The sequence below is a fragment of the Carassius carassius genome, chromosome 3 (assembly GCF_963082965.1).
Source record: "Carassius carassius chromosome 3, fCarCar2.1, whole genome shotgun sequence".
Taxonomy (NCBI): domain Eukaryota; kingdom Metazoa; phylum Chordata; class Actinopteri; order Cypriniformes; family Cyprinidae; genus Carassius; species Carassius carassius.
The window spans coordinates 38,516,173-38,531,537 of NC_081757.1; the positions used below are offsets into that span (position 1 = coordinate 38,516,173).

Sequence of the window (15,365 nt, forward strand, 5' to 3'; positions counted from 1 at the left end):
GTACCATTTCCGATGCAGTAAAAAATAAAATAAAATAAAATAAAATAAAATGCACTATTTAAATTAGACTGTTTAACTTTTTCAAATTTGAGGTTGAAATATGATCCATCCATGTGTTTTGAAAGGTTTGGTGAGATTTACTCATGTAATCACACTAATTGAGACCTTCTTCCTAGTGCACACATCTCAAGCGCTTTTTTTTTCTACCTCATTGGCTGCTGTGCCCAACAAAGAAGCCACTCTGTGACATTTTCTTCTCAATCACACTGCACATTGCACTGTTGCGTGGTAACCAGGGGTCTGGTGACCTGGCAGAAGAGTGGCTTGGCAGTCACTTCGCGTCAGATGCAACAACGTTCAGATCAGCACTGACCTGAGGCCTGTGGAAGGGAACGGCAGAGCTGTATCTCGAAGCATGATGCTTGACAGGCATGCTGGACGTTTGCTTAATTGGTCTGTGCCTGTGGGCTTTGGCCAATTAGCTCCTCATTCTGCATGGCTGAGTGAGCATTTGCTCAGGAGAGTATAGTATGACGCATAAAACAAGAAACAAGGACTTAATCATTTGTACACGGTTTGAACAAGCACAAAAATGATCGTTTTTTGTATACTGTTAAGACTAAGCCACCCACACACATATAAAGCAGATTGTTGTTAAGCACATTACAGCATCTTCACAGCAGATAAAGGATGTTCTCTGCTTAAGGCCACAGCTGGATTCTTGAGTTATAATGAACTTAAGTAGATTTCACACTTCATTGATCCCTTTTAAACCTTAATTCATCCATGGTTCTTATTAATCTTGGGTTAACTGTAAATTTGTAATTTGGGTTAACCAGCTGGATTAACCTTGGTCTTATTTGCATCCAGTGGGGCATAAAACTCTGAGAACATGAGATCTGTGTAAAAGGAAATCTTATTAACCCTGTAAAGCCTGACATATGAAATACTAGTCAGAAAATATATGTTTATATATATTTAATAGTTAATAGAACCTTTATAGTTTATAGAACCCTATTAAAGGGCTCATATGACTTTCCTACAAAGAACAGTATTTTGTGTATTTGGTAGGGGTGTAACGGTACGTGTATTCGTACCGGACCGTTTCGGTACAGGGCTTTCGGTACGGTGCACGTGTGTACCGAATGACCAAATGCAATATTTTGTGTGTGGAACATAAGTACATTTTCGTGTTTCCAAACGAACATATTAAGTGTCGGAAGTCTCCGCGTTCAGTGCAAATCCCACCCTGCAGCTGATTCTAAGGCCGGTGACACACTGCTGCGTGGTGTGAGCATGACGTTTCTGCTGCGTGTCAGTTGTGTGACGGCTGCTTCGCGTTTTCTTTGTCTTTACACACCAGAATCGTGCCTGACGCGGCGCTGGTGCGCTGCTGTAGGTGACAAAGAGGTAGACTGCCGACAGACCAGGATCTTGTCTTCATGACAACTATATCTATACTTCATGTTGAGCATTAATATAAAGCCTACTGATAAGCCGTCAGCCATATCACCCTGGAGCCCAAGACCGGTTTCCCACTGAAGCTAAGCAGGGCTGAGCCTGGTCAGTACCTGGATGGGAGACCTCCTGAGAAAACTAGGTTGCTGCTGGAAGAGGTGCTAGTGAGGCCAGCAGGGGGTGCTCACCCTGTGGTCTGTGTGGGTCCTAGTGCCCCAGTGTAGTGATGGGGACACTATACTGTCAACAAGCACCGTCCTTCGGATGAGACGTTAAACTGAGGTCCTGACTCTCTGTGGTCAGTAAAAATCCCAGGATGTCTTTCGAAAAGAGTAGAGGTGTGACCTCGGCATCCTGGCTAAATTTGCCCATTGGCCTCCGACCATCATGGCCTCCTAACAATCCCCATATCTGCTGATTGGCTTCATCACTCTTTCTCCTCTCCACCAGTAAGCTGGTGTGTGGTGGGCGTTCTGGCGCACTATGGCTGCCGTCGCATCATCCAGGTGGATGCTGCACACTAGTGGTGGATGAGGAGATACCCCGTCTATGTAAAGCGCTTTGAGTGCCTAGAAAAGCGCTATATAAATGTAATGAATTATTATTATTATAAAGGACACCATCAACAGTATTGACGGCAAAATAGACTATGTTTGACAGGTGCAATATGCCAGTGTGTCACTAGCCTAAGGTTTTCAAAAGGCATCACGCGCAATGAGGTTTGCTCTGATTGGCGAGCTATCTAATGCGCTGTGATTGGCTGAATACCAAGTGTGTGACGGAAATGTTATGCCCCTTTACATATTTGTAAACACACAGCCTGTCCATGACACTGCGGCAGTGGCAACAATACTAAACGAGAATAAATGTCATGCCTTCTTTCTTTGCCTAAATATTGGGCGGTGTTATGCAAATCTTTCCACACAGTGATTTCGATTTGTTGGAGCGTGTTTGAATAAGGCATTTTATGAAGACGTGGATGAGTCTTAACTTTTATAAAGAATATCTCTTTGGGTTTGAGACTTGAGAGCAGTAAAGTTCCTTGATTATTTTTCATTTTCCATCAAGCAGAATCCTTGGGGATTCATCAACACTATTGATGCTGCTCTCTTCTTCATTTTGAGGAGTGATAATCTCTCATCATGGAGCATAATACAGTTTGCAATATAAAAATACCCCAGTGTCCCCAAAACAATATTAGCATGTGATTTTTCTTTTCCCTTCACATTATTTTGTCTATTTTCTCCCTCAGTTTCAAAATAAGTACTTGAAGTGCATTCTTGAAGCAAATAGCTTTTTACTCCTTCTGTGGTGTAATAATACTTATTTTATTTGGCTGAATGACTGAATCTGAGTGGATTATTGAGTCTTAATGGATTTTTTTATATAGATTTCAGTTTGAGAGGAAATGTTCAGGATAGTATTGTGTAGACTGTCCCTTTTCAGTACCAGCAATTTCAAATGTCCTTCATATTCTGGGGAATTTGCAGTAAAATAATATAAAAATATATCTCTTTATTATATAAACTGATATTATGAACCTTGTTTCATGAGGATAGTGCTGTGACAACAACATTTTAAAAGTAGGCACTTGGATCCATGATTGATGATTTTACAGTATTGACTTTGCAACTCAACATCATTACGGCATTAATATTTGCATCTTAATGAAACATTATTAACAATAGCCAACAGAATGTATTTCACATTTAATTTACATACCACAATGTTGCTGGATTTTTCTCTGCCATTTAAAAATATGAATTTTTATAGTCCATATATATTTTTAATATGTATAAAACGTTTTATACATAACTCTACAAAGCTAGCACTTATATTCTTATTGCATATAACAGTGTAGCAACTCTCAGTGCAAACTTTGTTTTGTTGGAATGGGATGAAGACCTCTCCATAAACTGATTAAAAGCAGACCTCTGGGTGTTGGGGAGTCTATACACACTTTAATTTCTTTCTAATCACAGGCTTCTTGAAAGCCCTACAGGTTCCTCTGTGCTGATCTCATGGGTTGTGGACAGGCAGTACTGTGCTACTGAAAGCACTATTTGATTTTAGTAGAGCACTCTCTGATTTACATTGGGAGAACAAGTATAGCACTCTAATCTTATTCAATGGGATGTGCCCAAGTATTCATGTAATAATAAAGTTAAATAAGACCGTAAACCAGATTGTAAACTCCGATAAATTGTTGAAAAGTCACATTCAAACCCGTTGTAAAACTGCTGATATACACACCTCTTCAGAATCAGTTCAGGCTAAGACCGCAAGAAGAGGCTTAAAAGGGCCATCGGATGCCCATTTTCCACAAGTTGACTTGATTCTTTAGGGTCTTAAAGACATACTTTGGTTAAAATTTTGAATGGTAGTGTAAAACAACACGCTTGTTCATAGCGAGCCATTTCAGTGCATGTCTTTTTAAATGCTAATGAGCTCTGTTGACCCCGCCCCTCTCTGACTGTTAACTTGAGCCACATTCATCATGAAACTTGCTAACTAGCATATTATTAGGAAAGGCAATTTGCAAAGATTCATAAAAAAACCTTATACTTCAGTTGGTGAAGCTGGATCACAAATGAATCGCGCAAACATAGACGCATTTAGGCAGACCAGGGCACATTGGAGTAAATTAAGGTTTTTAATCATATGTGTACACATACTGCCAACACATTTATATTCAAACAACATGAAAGTTAAATTAAGTTAAAGTGAATTTTGCATCCAGTGACCCCTTTAAAGCCTTGGTATACTTATTTTTCCACATTCCTTTTTCACATACATTCTTGCACAAAGTATAGTCAAAAGTATACTTTAAAGTATACTCAATTGCGGATGAGCCTGGGTGAATGAGTTCGATATATGCACAGAGTGGACTCGTTCTGTCTCAACATTCGCCTGTGCTGTTGGACGCGGACACAAAAATCTGACTGCACGTGTACGGATGTGTATAGATGTTTGTGGACTCTTCTGAAGATGAAAATTATGTAACGCAGAAACTATGCGAAACCGACACATAGCACAAACAGCCGAAGTATACATTGGGATTTTGTCAACCAAATTTTAGTCACAAAATAGGCCAAAAATAGTCAGTCGCGGGGAGAAAAAAAAAAGTCAATGACAGACAGAGCATTAACGTTTGGTCCTTGTGATAGTTGCTGTATATCGGCCAGTGAATCCAAACATCATTCATCAACCTGAAATCATTAGAAACTGAAATGTTGCATGCTTCATTTTACATGGCAGCTCGCCCTAATGTTAACCTAGATAAATGTGCACTATTAGGCACATATCCAACTTAAAATATGTCCTCGTTGTATCTTCATAACATTAAAGTTGAACTACAGGTGTCACATAGACTATTTTAGTGATTTTCTTTCTGGGCCTTGAACGTGGTAGTTGAGTTGCTGTCTATGGCGGTTTAAAAAGCTCTCGGATTTAATCAAAAATAACTTCATTTGTGTTCCGAAGATTAACAAAGGTCTTATGGTTTGTAACGACATGAGGGTGAGTAACTAATGACAGAATTTTTGGGTGAACTAACCTTTTGTCAGCTGTCAGCCATGTCGGTACACAGAGTTGTCTGAACTTATTTACCCAGTGCATTTTTTACAAACGTGCATCTGTGCACCATTTATGTGCATCCCTGTCTATAGAAAGCTTGAAATGTCTTAATTAAATACTCTCTGATTATGTCATTCATATGAGTTGCATTTCTTTCTAAAGGGGCATCCACTGTTATGCAGAGATGGTCCTAGACTTCATCTTTGCAGTCAACACTGACTCAGAAAACACTAGTTCAATAACAAATAATTCAAATATCCCCTAGTATTTTCCGACACAATCATAGGCACAATCAAAGCATATTCCTGGTGCTTTGCGGCAAGCTTTGTGTGTGCACTTGAGTGTGGAATAGCCTAAGGCCTCCCCAGCATAAGTAATTAAATAAATATAAACGTGATTAATCAACTAATGCCTTAAAAGAATGACAAGTAAACTAGAATAATATTAAGTCTTGGGCAGCTCTATACTGGCAACCACCCAGAACACTTTAGCAACCCCATAACAATGACATGGAAACCACCAGGAGCATCCTAGCAACTTCAGCATTGAAATGCTCTTGCAACCATCCAGAACACCCCTGCTTAGCTATTTGAAATGGCATTTTAATAGGTGATGGGAAAGACAGATAATATGTACTGATTTTTTTTTTTTCCTGTGAGCAGCGTCCCTTTAATTAAAGTTACAGAGTAACCCAGATCATTATATTCAAACAGCTGAACAGAACGACCGTCCGGAGCCTGATAAAGTCAGAGACTGCATGTGCTCTGATGTGTCTGACAAGAGACTAATAGTCCTCACAAGCTGTGGCGGCACCAGGCTCAAACTGGCACATACGACCAGGGAACACACTAATATAAGGTCACTCCGTGGCTCACGCTTGAGAATAAAAGAGTTCAGAGCAGTTTCTTAGAGGCAGCATGTGCTGTACTATGACTCCTCAGTTATATTAACAGAGCTGAGAAATGGTTTTACTGCTTAAACTTAATTTAATAGTGAATTTCCAAAACCTTAATGATATTCATATTTAATAGTTAACCAATCAGTCACAGGATTGGCACTGTCTTTCCATCCCAGTGCAGTGACTCTTGATCAGATGCATTATTTCAGTATTATTAGAGAGTGAGGGAAGTGGTTTCAACACTGGGTGTTCAGACTCCCGTGACTTCAGTGTGTGGGAGGGGAATTCCAGAGGGTGCCAACCTGAGCTTATTGTAGGCTGATCTGAGGTCACCTTTTTTCCCTGTGATAATGAACAATTTCAGGGTACAGAATGGGGAGGATCGTTCCCGATGCTTCCTGTCCCCCTTTTAGCTAATATCTCTGCTAAAAACATCTGTTTGGTTTTGATTATCATGTCTATTGTGTTGAAATCATGCATTTTAAACCAAATTAGTTTAAACTTCTGATATACGTTTTTTTTTTTGAGTGCACACATCCAAAGCACGTGCACAGAAAGCCACTGTCTCACACAGCATGTGAGTAGCTACCCAACAAAGTTCTCTTTCATGTCTTATTGCACTCTCAAATAAACAAAGTTATAATGAGTTTTTATGAGTTATAAAAACAGTCAGTGAAGGTAAACAGCTGGGAAATACAGTTTATTGCATGTTTATTTTAGATCTGTGTGGCAGCAGCATAATATACAGTAAATAAATCAATAAATCCACTGCTCTCTTGTCTCTCCTGAGGCTGGGACTTGTCTTTTTCATGTTTTCTGGGTTGATGGATGCACCAGGGACCCAACTGAAGTATGGAAAATGTCAGATTTTTATGATATGTCACCTATATACCATTGCTTCTGGCCAAAATATCAGTCCATAATCCATAATAATGCTTCCTCTAGTACAGTGGTTTTCAACCTGTGGGGTGGTATTGCAGGTGGGCCGCCAATTACTATTAAAAGAAATAATAATTTTGTTAATATATGTAAAAATGTCTAAGTCATTACATAAATAATTTCATATATATAATTAAATAACTTATATAATTAAATTATATAATAATAATAAAAAATATTAAACTGTAACTATGCTTCCACTATTCGAGCTCGCTGATTGGTTTAAGAATAAACCACCAATTAATATTTTTGCTGCATACGCTACAGAACAACAAATTCAAACATGCATAAATGGCTGTCAACGTGTTCCCTCCTGACTGCTTGCTCCGCTGACTGTCTACCTGCTGCCGAGCTCTGCCTGGATCTGTTTTCCTGTTTTGCTGAGCGGTGCCAGCCAGAGTTATTTTCGGTTATTTGCCAGTTCATTCTAGGGCTGTGCGATTAATAGAATTCGTCATAAAATCACGCTTTGAGCGTGCGCATTTCTAAATTTATAGCACAGGATGCTATCCGATCCAATCAGAATGCAATGCACCTAGGTGAGAAAAGACTGGGCAAATGCCTAACTCCAGGTTCACACACTGTCTGTGATGCGCCTTTTTTCCGAGCCTATATTAACGGATCAGAGCGTTCACACTGCACGCGGTAAAAGGCTAGAAATAAAAACGTGTGAAAATAATTAATATCTAGCACATGAGCATTGAGAGAGTTGTGAGTGCACAGGACGCAGTTTAAGTGAGAGGAGACACTCGAGAGAAGCGTGTATCTGAGCAAGCACATCTGATTTTGTGACAGAGCAAAGGAAATCTGCGTGCGAACAGAGATTCGCGCTCGTGCATTATTTTAATGTGCTTTCACGTTATATTAATGCGCTCTCGCTGCTGCTTCTGCACCACTTACACATACTATATACTCACTGCAAGGAGTATGTGTGAACCTGTATAATGTATAACAAATCTATTTCAACACCCGAGGAACCGCTACAATTGATGAGCTCTATGAACAATATATGGCAAAAAAGAAAAATGGAAAAAACAGGATTTATTTATTTATATTTTTTGCCATAAGTCTAGAAATTGTTACACCTTTACTGTAGTGATTATTTTAACTTAAATCGAAATCGCAAAATTGATCAAAGAAATCGCGATAGATTTTAATTTTTTTTTTTTCATATCACACAGCCCTAGTTCATTCAATAAATACAGTTAACAGTCTAGCTTCTGAGTGATAAGTTATTAACCCAACAATAGCGGGGTCAATTCTTTTTTTTTCTTCTTTTTTTCGCAGTGGGCCGCGCAAACATATGTGTTTGGTTGTGTGGGCCGCGAGTTGAAAAAGGTTGGGAACCACTGCTCTAGTAAAAGTCCATCCATGTTGTTTTCACACATCAAAATCCACATATTTGTTTAGAAATGTTTTGCACTGGGGAAAGCAGTATTATGAATAGAGGACTCATATTTAGATGGAAGCAATGGTTTGAAGTTAGAAAAAATCTTAATTAAGGATTTGTTTGTTAAAAACACACAGCTTTTCACTTCACAGGAATTAGTTGATGGACTGGAGACATGTGGAATATTTGTGATTATTGTAATGTTTTTATCAACTTTTGGATTTTCATTTATGGTTGAACTTGGAGCGGTTTCCAGCATATTTGGTAAACAATTGTGTGTATGTTTTTTTTTCTTTTAATATACTATTCAAATAGTACATATTGTTTACAATAAATATAATATAATTAATTATAATTAATGTTCTTTTATCCTTCCCCACAATGTTTGAGACATGGTTATGCCCTTATATTGACTTAACTAACTACAGTATATTAGAATCAATATGAGAAAGTCAGGCAAAACCATGCTGTGCTGTGTTGTACCAGGCCTTAATTAATCAAAAAAGTTTAAATGCTTTTTGGCAATTTGCGTTCAGAATTCACAGTTTGAATGGTCGTGACATTTTTGGCCTAGAGCCATGGGATTTAAGCATTTTAAAGTTGGATGTATAAATGAATATTTGTGAGGCTTTGAAAATTAGTTTTGTGCTCAAACCCCTGGGTGACTGGATGTGCCTCTGGGGATATATTGAGGCAGTCTTCCACTGATGCATTTTATCGCCTTCAGTCCTGCATAGCCACTGTGACTCATTCAGACACAATCAAACCCTCTGCATATTTGCAGTACCGTTGAAAGGATACTGATTCTGAGGGACATGGCTGGAGAAACATCAACATCAAGCACCTTGATGTTTTATGGGAAAAGAGGGTGGATAGGATGATGTCTGTATGCAGACTTATTACTCACCAAATGGACAGAACAGCAGTAGCACTGGTAGTTAAAACCCTTCATCCTTTGCTTTAAAGCTGAGGTGTTTTGGGATGAGTTACATGCAGAAGTTTAATAGTTAGTAGGCCTTAACAAGTACCATTTAGTTATATAATGTGCAGTTTAAAATAAGCAAAGGGTTCTTTTTGATGTTTAAAAGTCTTATGCAACACAATATTTGGTTTAAACACATTTAAAAAGTAATACTTGTGAAATTAGTGCATAATGGCAGTACTCTACACTTCTGGTCAAAAGTTTGGAATAATTAAGAATGTTTTATGTTATTGAAAGAATACTTAAGCGCCTCATACCAAGGCTGCATTTATTTTACTCTACTAAAAAAAGTAGAGTGGAATATTACTACTGTTTTCTGTTTTAAATATTTTCAGTGTAATTTATTCTTGTTAGGGTAAAGCTCAACTTTAAATGAATCTCATTTGACATTTAAATAAACACGACATGTGACACATGATTCATGAAAATTCAGCTTTCCCATTTTAACATATATTAAAATAGAAAAGTTATTTTAAATTCTAATAATATTACACAATATTAATATGTATATAGTATATAACATGTATATACATATACATGTCACAGGGAAGTCGTGGCCTAATGGTTAGAGAGTCGGACTCCCAATCGAAAGGTTGTGAGTTCGAGTCCCGGGCCGGCAGGAATTGTGGGTGGGGGGAGTGCATGTACAGTTCTCTCTCCACCTTCAATACCACGACTTAGGTGCCCTTGAGCAAGGCATCGAACCCCCAACTGCTCCCCGGGCGCCGCAGCATAAATGGCTGCCCACTGCTCCGGGTGTGTGCTCACAGTGTGTGTGTGTGTGTGTGTTCACTGCTCTGTCTGTGTGCATTTCGGATGGGTTAAATGCAGAGCACAAATTCTGAGTATGGGTCACCGTACTTGGCTGAATGTCACTTCACTTTCACTTTCACTTTCACTTTTATATGTAGGCCTATATTTCTTATTTTTTAGTGTATTTCATCAAATAAACGAAGCCTTGGTGACTAAAAGTGACTTCTTTCAAAAGCATAGAAAAAAACTTGACTAGTGTAATAAGATGAGTGGAATAACAACAATCTTATGATGTTTTGATAACAAATTGACAGTAAAGTGAGTCAGAAGATTGATGAGTATAGCCAGTCTGACAGCTGGTACAGCTGACAGTGACGGACAGGATAATGATTGTTTGAGACAGCATGCATGTTTTTTCTCCAAACTATCAGCATAAAATTGGGTTCTTTTGATGCTGTATCACCAATATAAAGGTGCTGATGAATACAAATGATGCTCTAACGGAGACTGTTGACTTGCGTCGTTAATGATAATGGACCTAGAACAGACACTTGTGGCACACCAACCTTTGTCAGTGCTAATTTGAACATGAAACGCTAGCAATATTGCTATTTGTTTACAACAATTTTGAAAAAATTTACTGTAACAAACTTAACTCACTTTTTGTTTTCTAACAGCTTTACGCAAAACCATGCCTTCAGGTGTGAAAGATATCAGGATAAAACTCGTGGGTGCAATAGGCCAAGACACTAGGTTGGTGTAGGGGACTGTGGATGAAAAGCATATTTGAAATGGCAGTAAACTGTTTTTAATCGTCAAGGATTATTACCATCAAGTGATACAGATATTTATTCCTCTTTCATAATTTTGCCTGACTAGCAGCTGTCATGTTTATTAATTTACTGATTCATTCAGTAACCAGTCACTTTACAAGATGTGGACATACTGTACATCCTCCACATAACCTGTGGGCACAGTATAAACTCTAACGTGATAATCATATTTTGCAGTACTGTCATGTGTATTCTGTATGGTTGTGTAGTGTGCCTTGTGATGTCAAATAACTTGCACCTTGTAATTAATTTTTTAAAATCGGAATTTTTTTAAACAACTGAAAATAACCTCTCTTAATCCTTAAAGCTCATTAAAGCTATTATGCAAGTTTTGGAGCAACCTAACTAATGATGTGATAGTAGCTCATTTTATTTGTTTTTGTAGCCACATCTTCATCTTGACATTTGGCAATTAACTATAAAGTATCACTGCTTTTTCTATTTGTGTTTTTATTCTAGGCAGTGAAATGTGTGGATAAAGGCTGAAAAGCACTACTCAACTTTTCAAATGGGAATTTAAACACTATCCACTTTTTTTATTTTATTTTATGAATCTACTGCGTTTTACATTTTGGGTGGCACTCCAGGAACAAAGACTGAAACAAATCACTTCAAATCATGTTGCACTGCAAACAATCCTTATCTGCCTGTTTGAATAAATGAGCTATACAAGTTCCTTCATGTTCTGTTTTCAGATAACATAACATTTGGTATTTACATGGAATAACAAGAATAGATGGCAAGAGCTCTTTTCAATTCGCTGCATTCTTTTCCTCCTCATTATTAGAATTTTTCCTTTGTATTCTGCTTTATCAGTATTAAAAAAAGAAAACATATACTCTGTGTTTTTGGTCTTCTCTCCCATTTTAATTTACGATATAACCCACAAATAACTGTCTTTTTTCAGGCTTGTTTTCACATGGATGCTTTAAAATGTAATTGTCTTTCCTTTTCACATCCAATCTTTATTAGCAGTGTTTACTGAAATGTTTCTAAAGCAGGTACATCCAGTATTTATCTGTGCAAAAAAATCAAAATACTGAGAAAATCACCTTTGAAATTTTCCAAATGAATTCTTAGCAATGCATATTACTGATCAAAAATTAAGTTTTGATATATTTACGATAGGAAATTTACAAAATGTCTTCATGAAACATAATCTTTACTTAATGATCTCTCTTAGAGCACAAAAGGAGATGGCAACCATTTCTTCCCATAGAATTGAATTAAAACTTAAGAATTAAACCTAAGAATTCATCCACAAAATTTGTTATTATCTTTCAATAAGTTTTCAGAAGTCATATAATAGCTATGTGTGAGGCACAGACAGAAATTTAGGTTATTATTCCTTGAAAGTCTTATTTTGAACCTCACTGAACTCACTGATTTAATCGCAATGACACACTGGGGGAAGAAGGGTCTATAGTCCGTATTCATAGAAAAATCCTTTTGAACAAAATTATGCAGGTTAGAAACCCCATTGAGGATTTAGAATGAGTTGCGTAAATAGTACTGACCAAATTAATTGAAGTGCATTGGTTGTGCTGATTGCTGATTGTGTCTCTGCTGCCCCCTTTAGTATTGTCTGTGACACTGCATGCATGACACGAGGCAATATGGAGTTTATGCATCACTTAACGATTTGTTTGACTTAATGAAGTTTTGTGTGTGTGTGTGATATGTTGCTCTTGTTAACCTGTAGGTGAAGGAAGCCATGCAGAGAATCCATGACAGAGGAAACATAGGGAAGCTGATTTTGGACGTGGAAAAGTCTCCCACGCCTTTGGTGAGTAAGTCATCCTAAAACCTGCCTTTGAATTTAGACCCGTGTTCAAGGCAAGCAAAACATTATGTGCACAACATAATAATTATCATGTCAACCATTGGTGCTGCCCTTTCATTTTTCTGTTTTCATAATGTCTTGCATTGTTCGGTTTTCTAACATCATTATTTATGTATATATCCAAAACCGTGTGACGAAAAAGGGATCTTTTAAGAAGCACAAAGGCACATCTGAATAATACACCTGTTTACTTAAAGAAGGAACAAAAAAATGGTATTATGACAGGGATCCGAGAGTCGGGTGACATCACCTCAGCTGTTTCCATGGAGACTGCACCATGTGACGCCGTTCTCAGAGGAGACGTTCTGTGGAAATTGTGGCCTACAACAGCTTGCTTTCATGAGATCTACCTTTAGTGTCTTCACAGAGGAGCAACTCATTTTCTCCCTTCCCAGAGGAAGATTTGATTGTGTAGATGTTGATCTTCTAGCTCAGAAGCCTTTCTGTGTCCTAGATGTTTCTCCTCAAATGAGGAAGGTGTTTGAAGGATCAGCTGATAATGTCTAAAGTGATAGTTTAACTAAAAACCTAAATTCTGTCTTCATTTACTTTCTTCCTTCTGTAGAACACTAAAGAAGATATTTTGAAGAACGTCGACTAAACAACATCAGGTTATTTTAGTATCATTGAGATTTTATTTATATAATTTATATATACATAATAAATGTACACAGTACAGACACACATTTACATAAACAAAAACTCTTATTTTGGATGCAGTTAATCGCGATTAATCATTTGACCGCGCTAGTTTTTAGTTATATTTTTCATTTTTTATTTTAGATAAAGTTTCAGTCATTTTGGTGTATATTTTTGATTTAATATGCCTTTATATCTATATCGTTTGGTCATTTTCTCATTTACCAAATGAAAACAAAAATGTTTCCTTGGCGACTATCTAAAATAATAAAATATTTGTAAAAAATTATTACTATTTTTGTTTTTTTGGTTTTAGATGAACCATGAACAACATCAGACTGTATTTTTCATTTTAATGGTTTTATAAATCTAAAATATTTGTATGGTTTTATATTTAGTTTAACTATAATAACCCTAAATATCATTAGACTGCATTTACTTTCAATTTATGCACAAAATAATAATAATAGTAATAATAATAATAAAATTAACAATTGCTAACATTTTGCTGTAACTTGATTATCTGTTATGTTTTGTAATTTTTGTTATTTTTAATTTGTTATATTTAAAGTGTATAATTTGACATTGTTTGCTTCTGTGTAAAGAAAGTAACTCTTAAAGGCACTATACAAAATAATAATAATTATTATTATTCAATATTTTCTTTTGTGTTCCATATAAGAAAGAACATCATACAGGTTTGGAACTGAGTTAACAGATATTCTCTCTCTCTCTCTCTCTCTCTCTCTCTCTCTCTCTCTCTCTCTCTCTCTCTCTCTCATCATTCTAAGAAAGAGGAGACTGTCAGTCCGTGTGAAAACACAATGATCTTTGATTTCTCTTTCAGATGGCCAATGACAGCACAGAGACCAGTGAGGCAGGTGAGGAAGAAGAGGAGCAGGAGGAAGACAATGACAACAAAGAGCGAATGCCCTTCATTCAGTGAAGCCAGACTCATCCAGAGACTATCATGAACCTGAGCTGAGCTCCGTGTCATTGTGAAACGTATCTGTGTGTGTGAGATGTGTTCGGTCTGTTGTTTGTGTGTTTCTTTGCCTGTTTTGGACAATTCAGACAAAAATACTCCAAAACACTTAGTGTGGTGTTACATGTTCGACTGAAGTGCCATTCTTAGTGTGGTGTTGAATTGTTGCAGTGTTTTAGACCAAAATGTTACTGTAGGATAGGATTGCCTTTTCATGAAAGCCTTTTGCAGCCTTTCGGATGTTTTATTTGGCCCCGTCAGTCAGTGAACTGAAAGATGACTGCAGTCGAAGTCCAAAACTAATGCTTGCCAAGAGACAAATGGAAGTCAAAATTGGTTTTGGCAAGTAAATTAAACGCTGCAGTGGGTGGAAACTTTATAAGTTACTGCAACTTAATACATGGTGTAGGTCCAACAGTAGGATATAAGTGACTTTAAGACTTTTACCTCCGTGGGCAATTTACCATCTTATGATTATTAAGGAAAAGTTTTTTTTTTCTCTATAACTCCATCCTCTCAAAAAAAAAAAAAAAAATTCACTACCAAAATTCTGTAATTTATTCACCCTCATATCACTCCAAACCCGTATGACATTTCTTTTTTTGATTTAACAAAAAAAAAAAAGAAGTTGCTATTGACATCTGATGAAGGCCTTGAAGTTTGCAGAAACATCTCTGTTTTTGAAGAAAACTAAAGTATGTTTACAGAGTGAGTGATGCTCTTTTCTTTAAGATTTCTTGTCGAGCATCTGCATTTTATTTTTGTCTATTTCCAAGCATGTTGGTAACCACTGACTTCTATTGTATAGACAAAAAAAACACCCTGACATTTCTCAAAGTATCTTCTTTCATTTTACACACAAGAAAGAAAGTCATACAGGTTTGGTATGACATGAGTGTGAGTAAATAATGCCTACATTAAACCATTTTATCCATAAGGACAAACTGGATTTTTACTAAATAATTTTTATTCAATAGAATGATCTGGATTCATTGCACAAGTGTGGCAGGTTAATCTTTGACACCGCTGCAGTGCTGCTGATGCATTTGTGTGTGTGAAATGTTTCCTG

At 37.0% G+C, this 15,365-nt stretch overlaps 1 protein-coding gene across 1 annotated transcript in view; it reads left to right on the forward strand.

The window, feature by feature from the left end:
• Positions 1-15,365, forward strand: part of LOC132126471 (synaptic vesicle membrane protein VAT-1 homolog-like) — a 32,921-nt gene that overhangs the window by 16,057 nt on the left and 1,499 nt on the right. Inside the window, exons 8-9 of the mRNA XM_059537728.1 lie at positions 12,532-12,615; positions 14,159-15,346. Of these exons, the coding sequence (XP_059393711.1) occupies positions 12,532-12,615; positions 14,159-14,257 (183 nt within the window). The 3' untranslated portion in view covers positions 14,258-15,346. The remainder of the gene's footprint in view (positions 1-12,531; positions 12,616-14,158; positions 15,347-15,365) is intronic.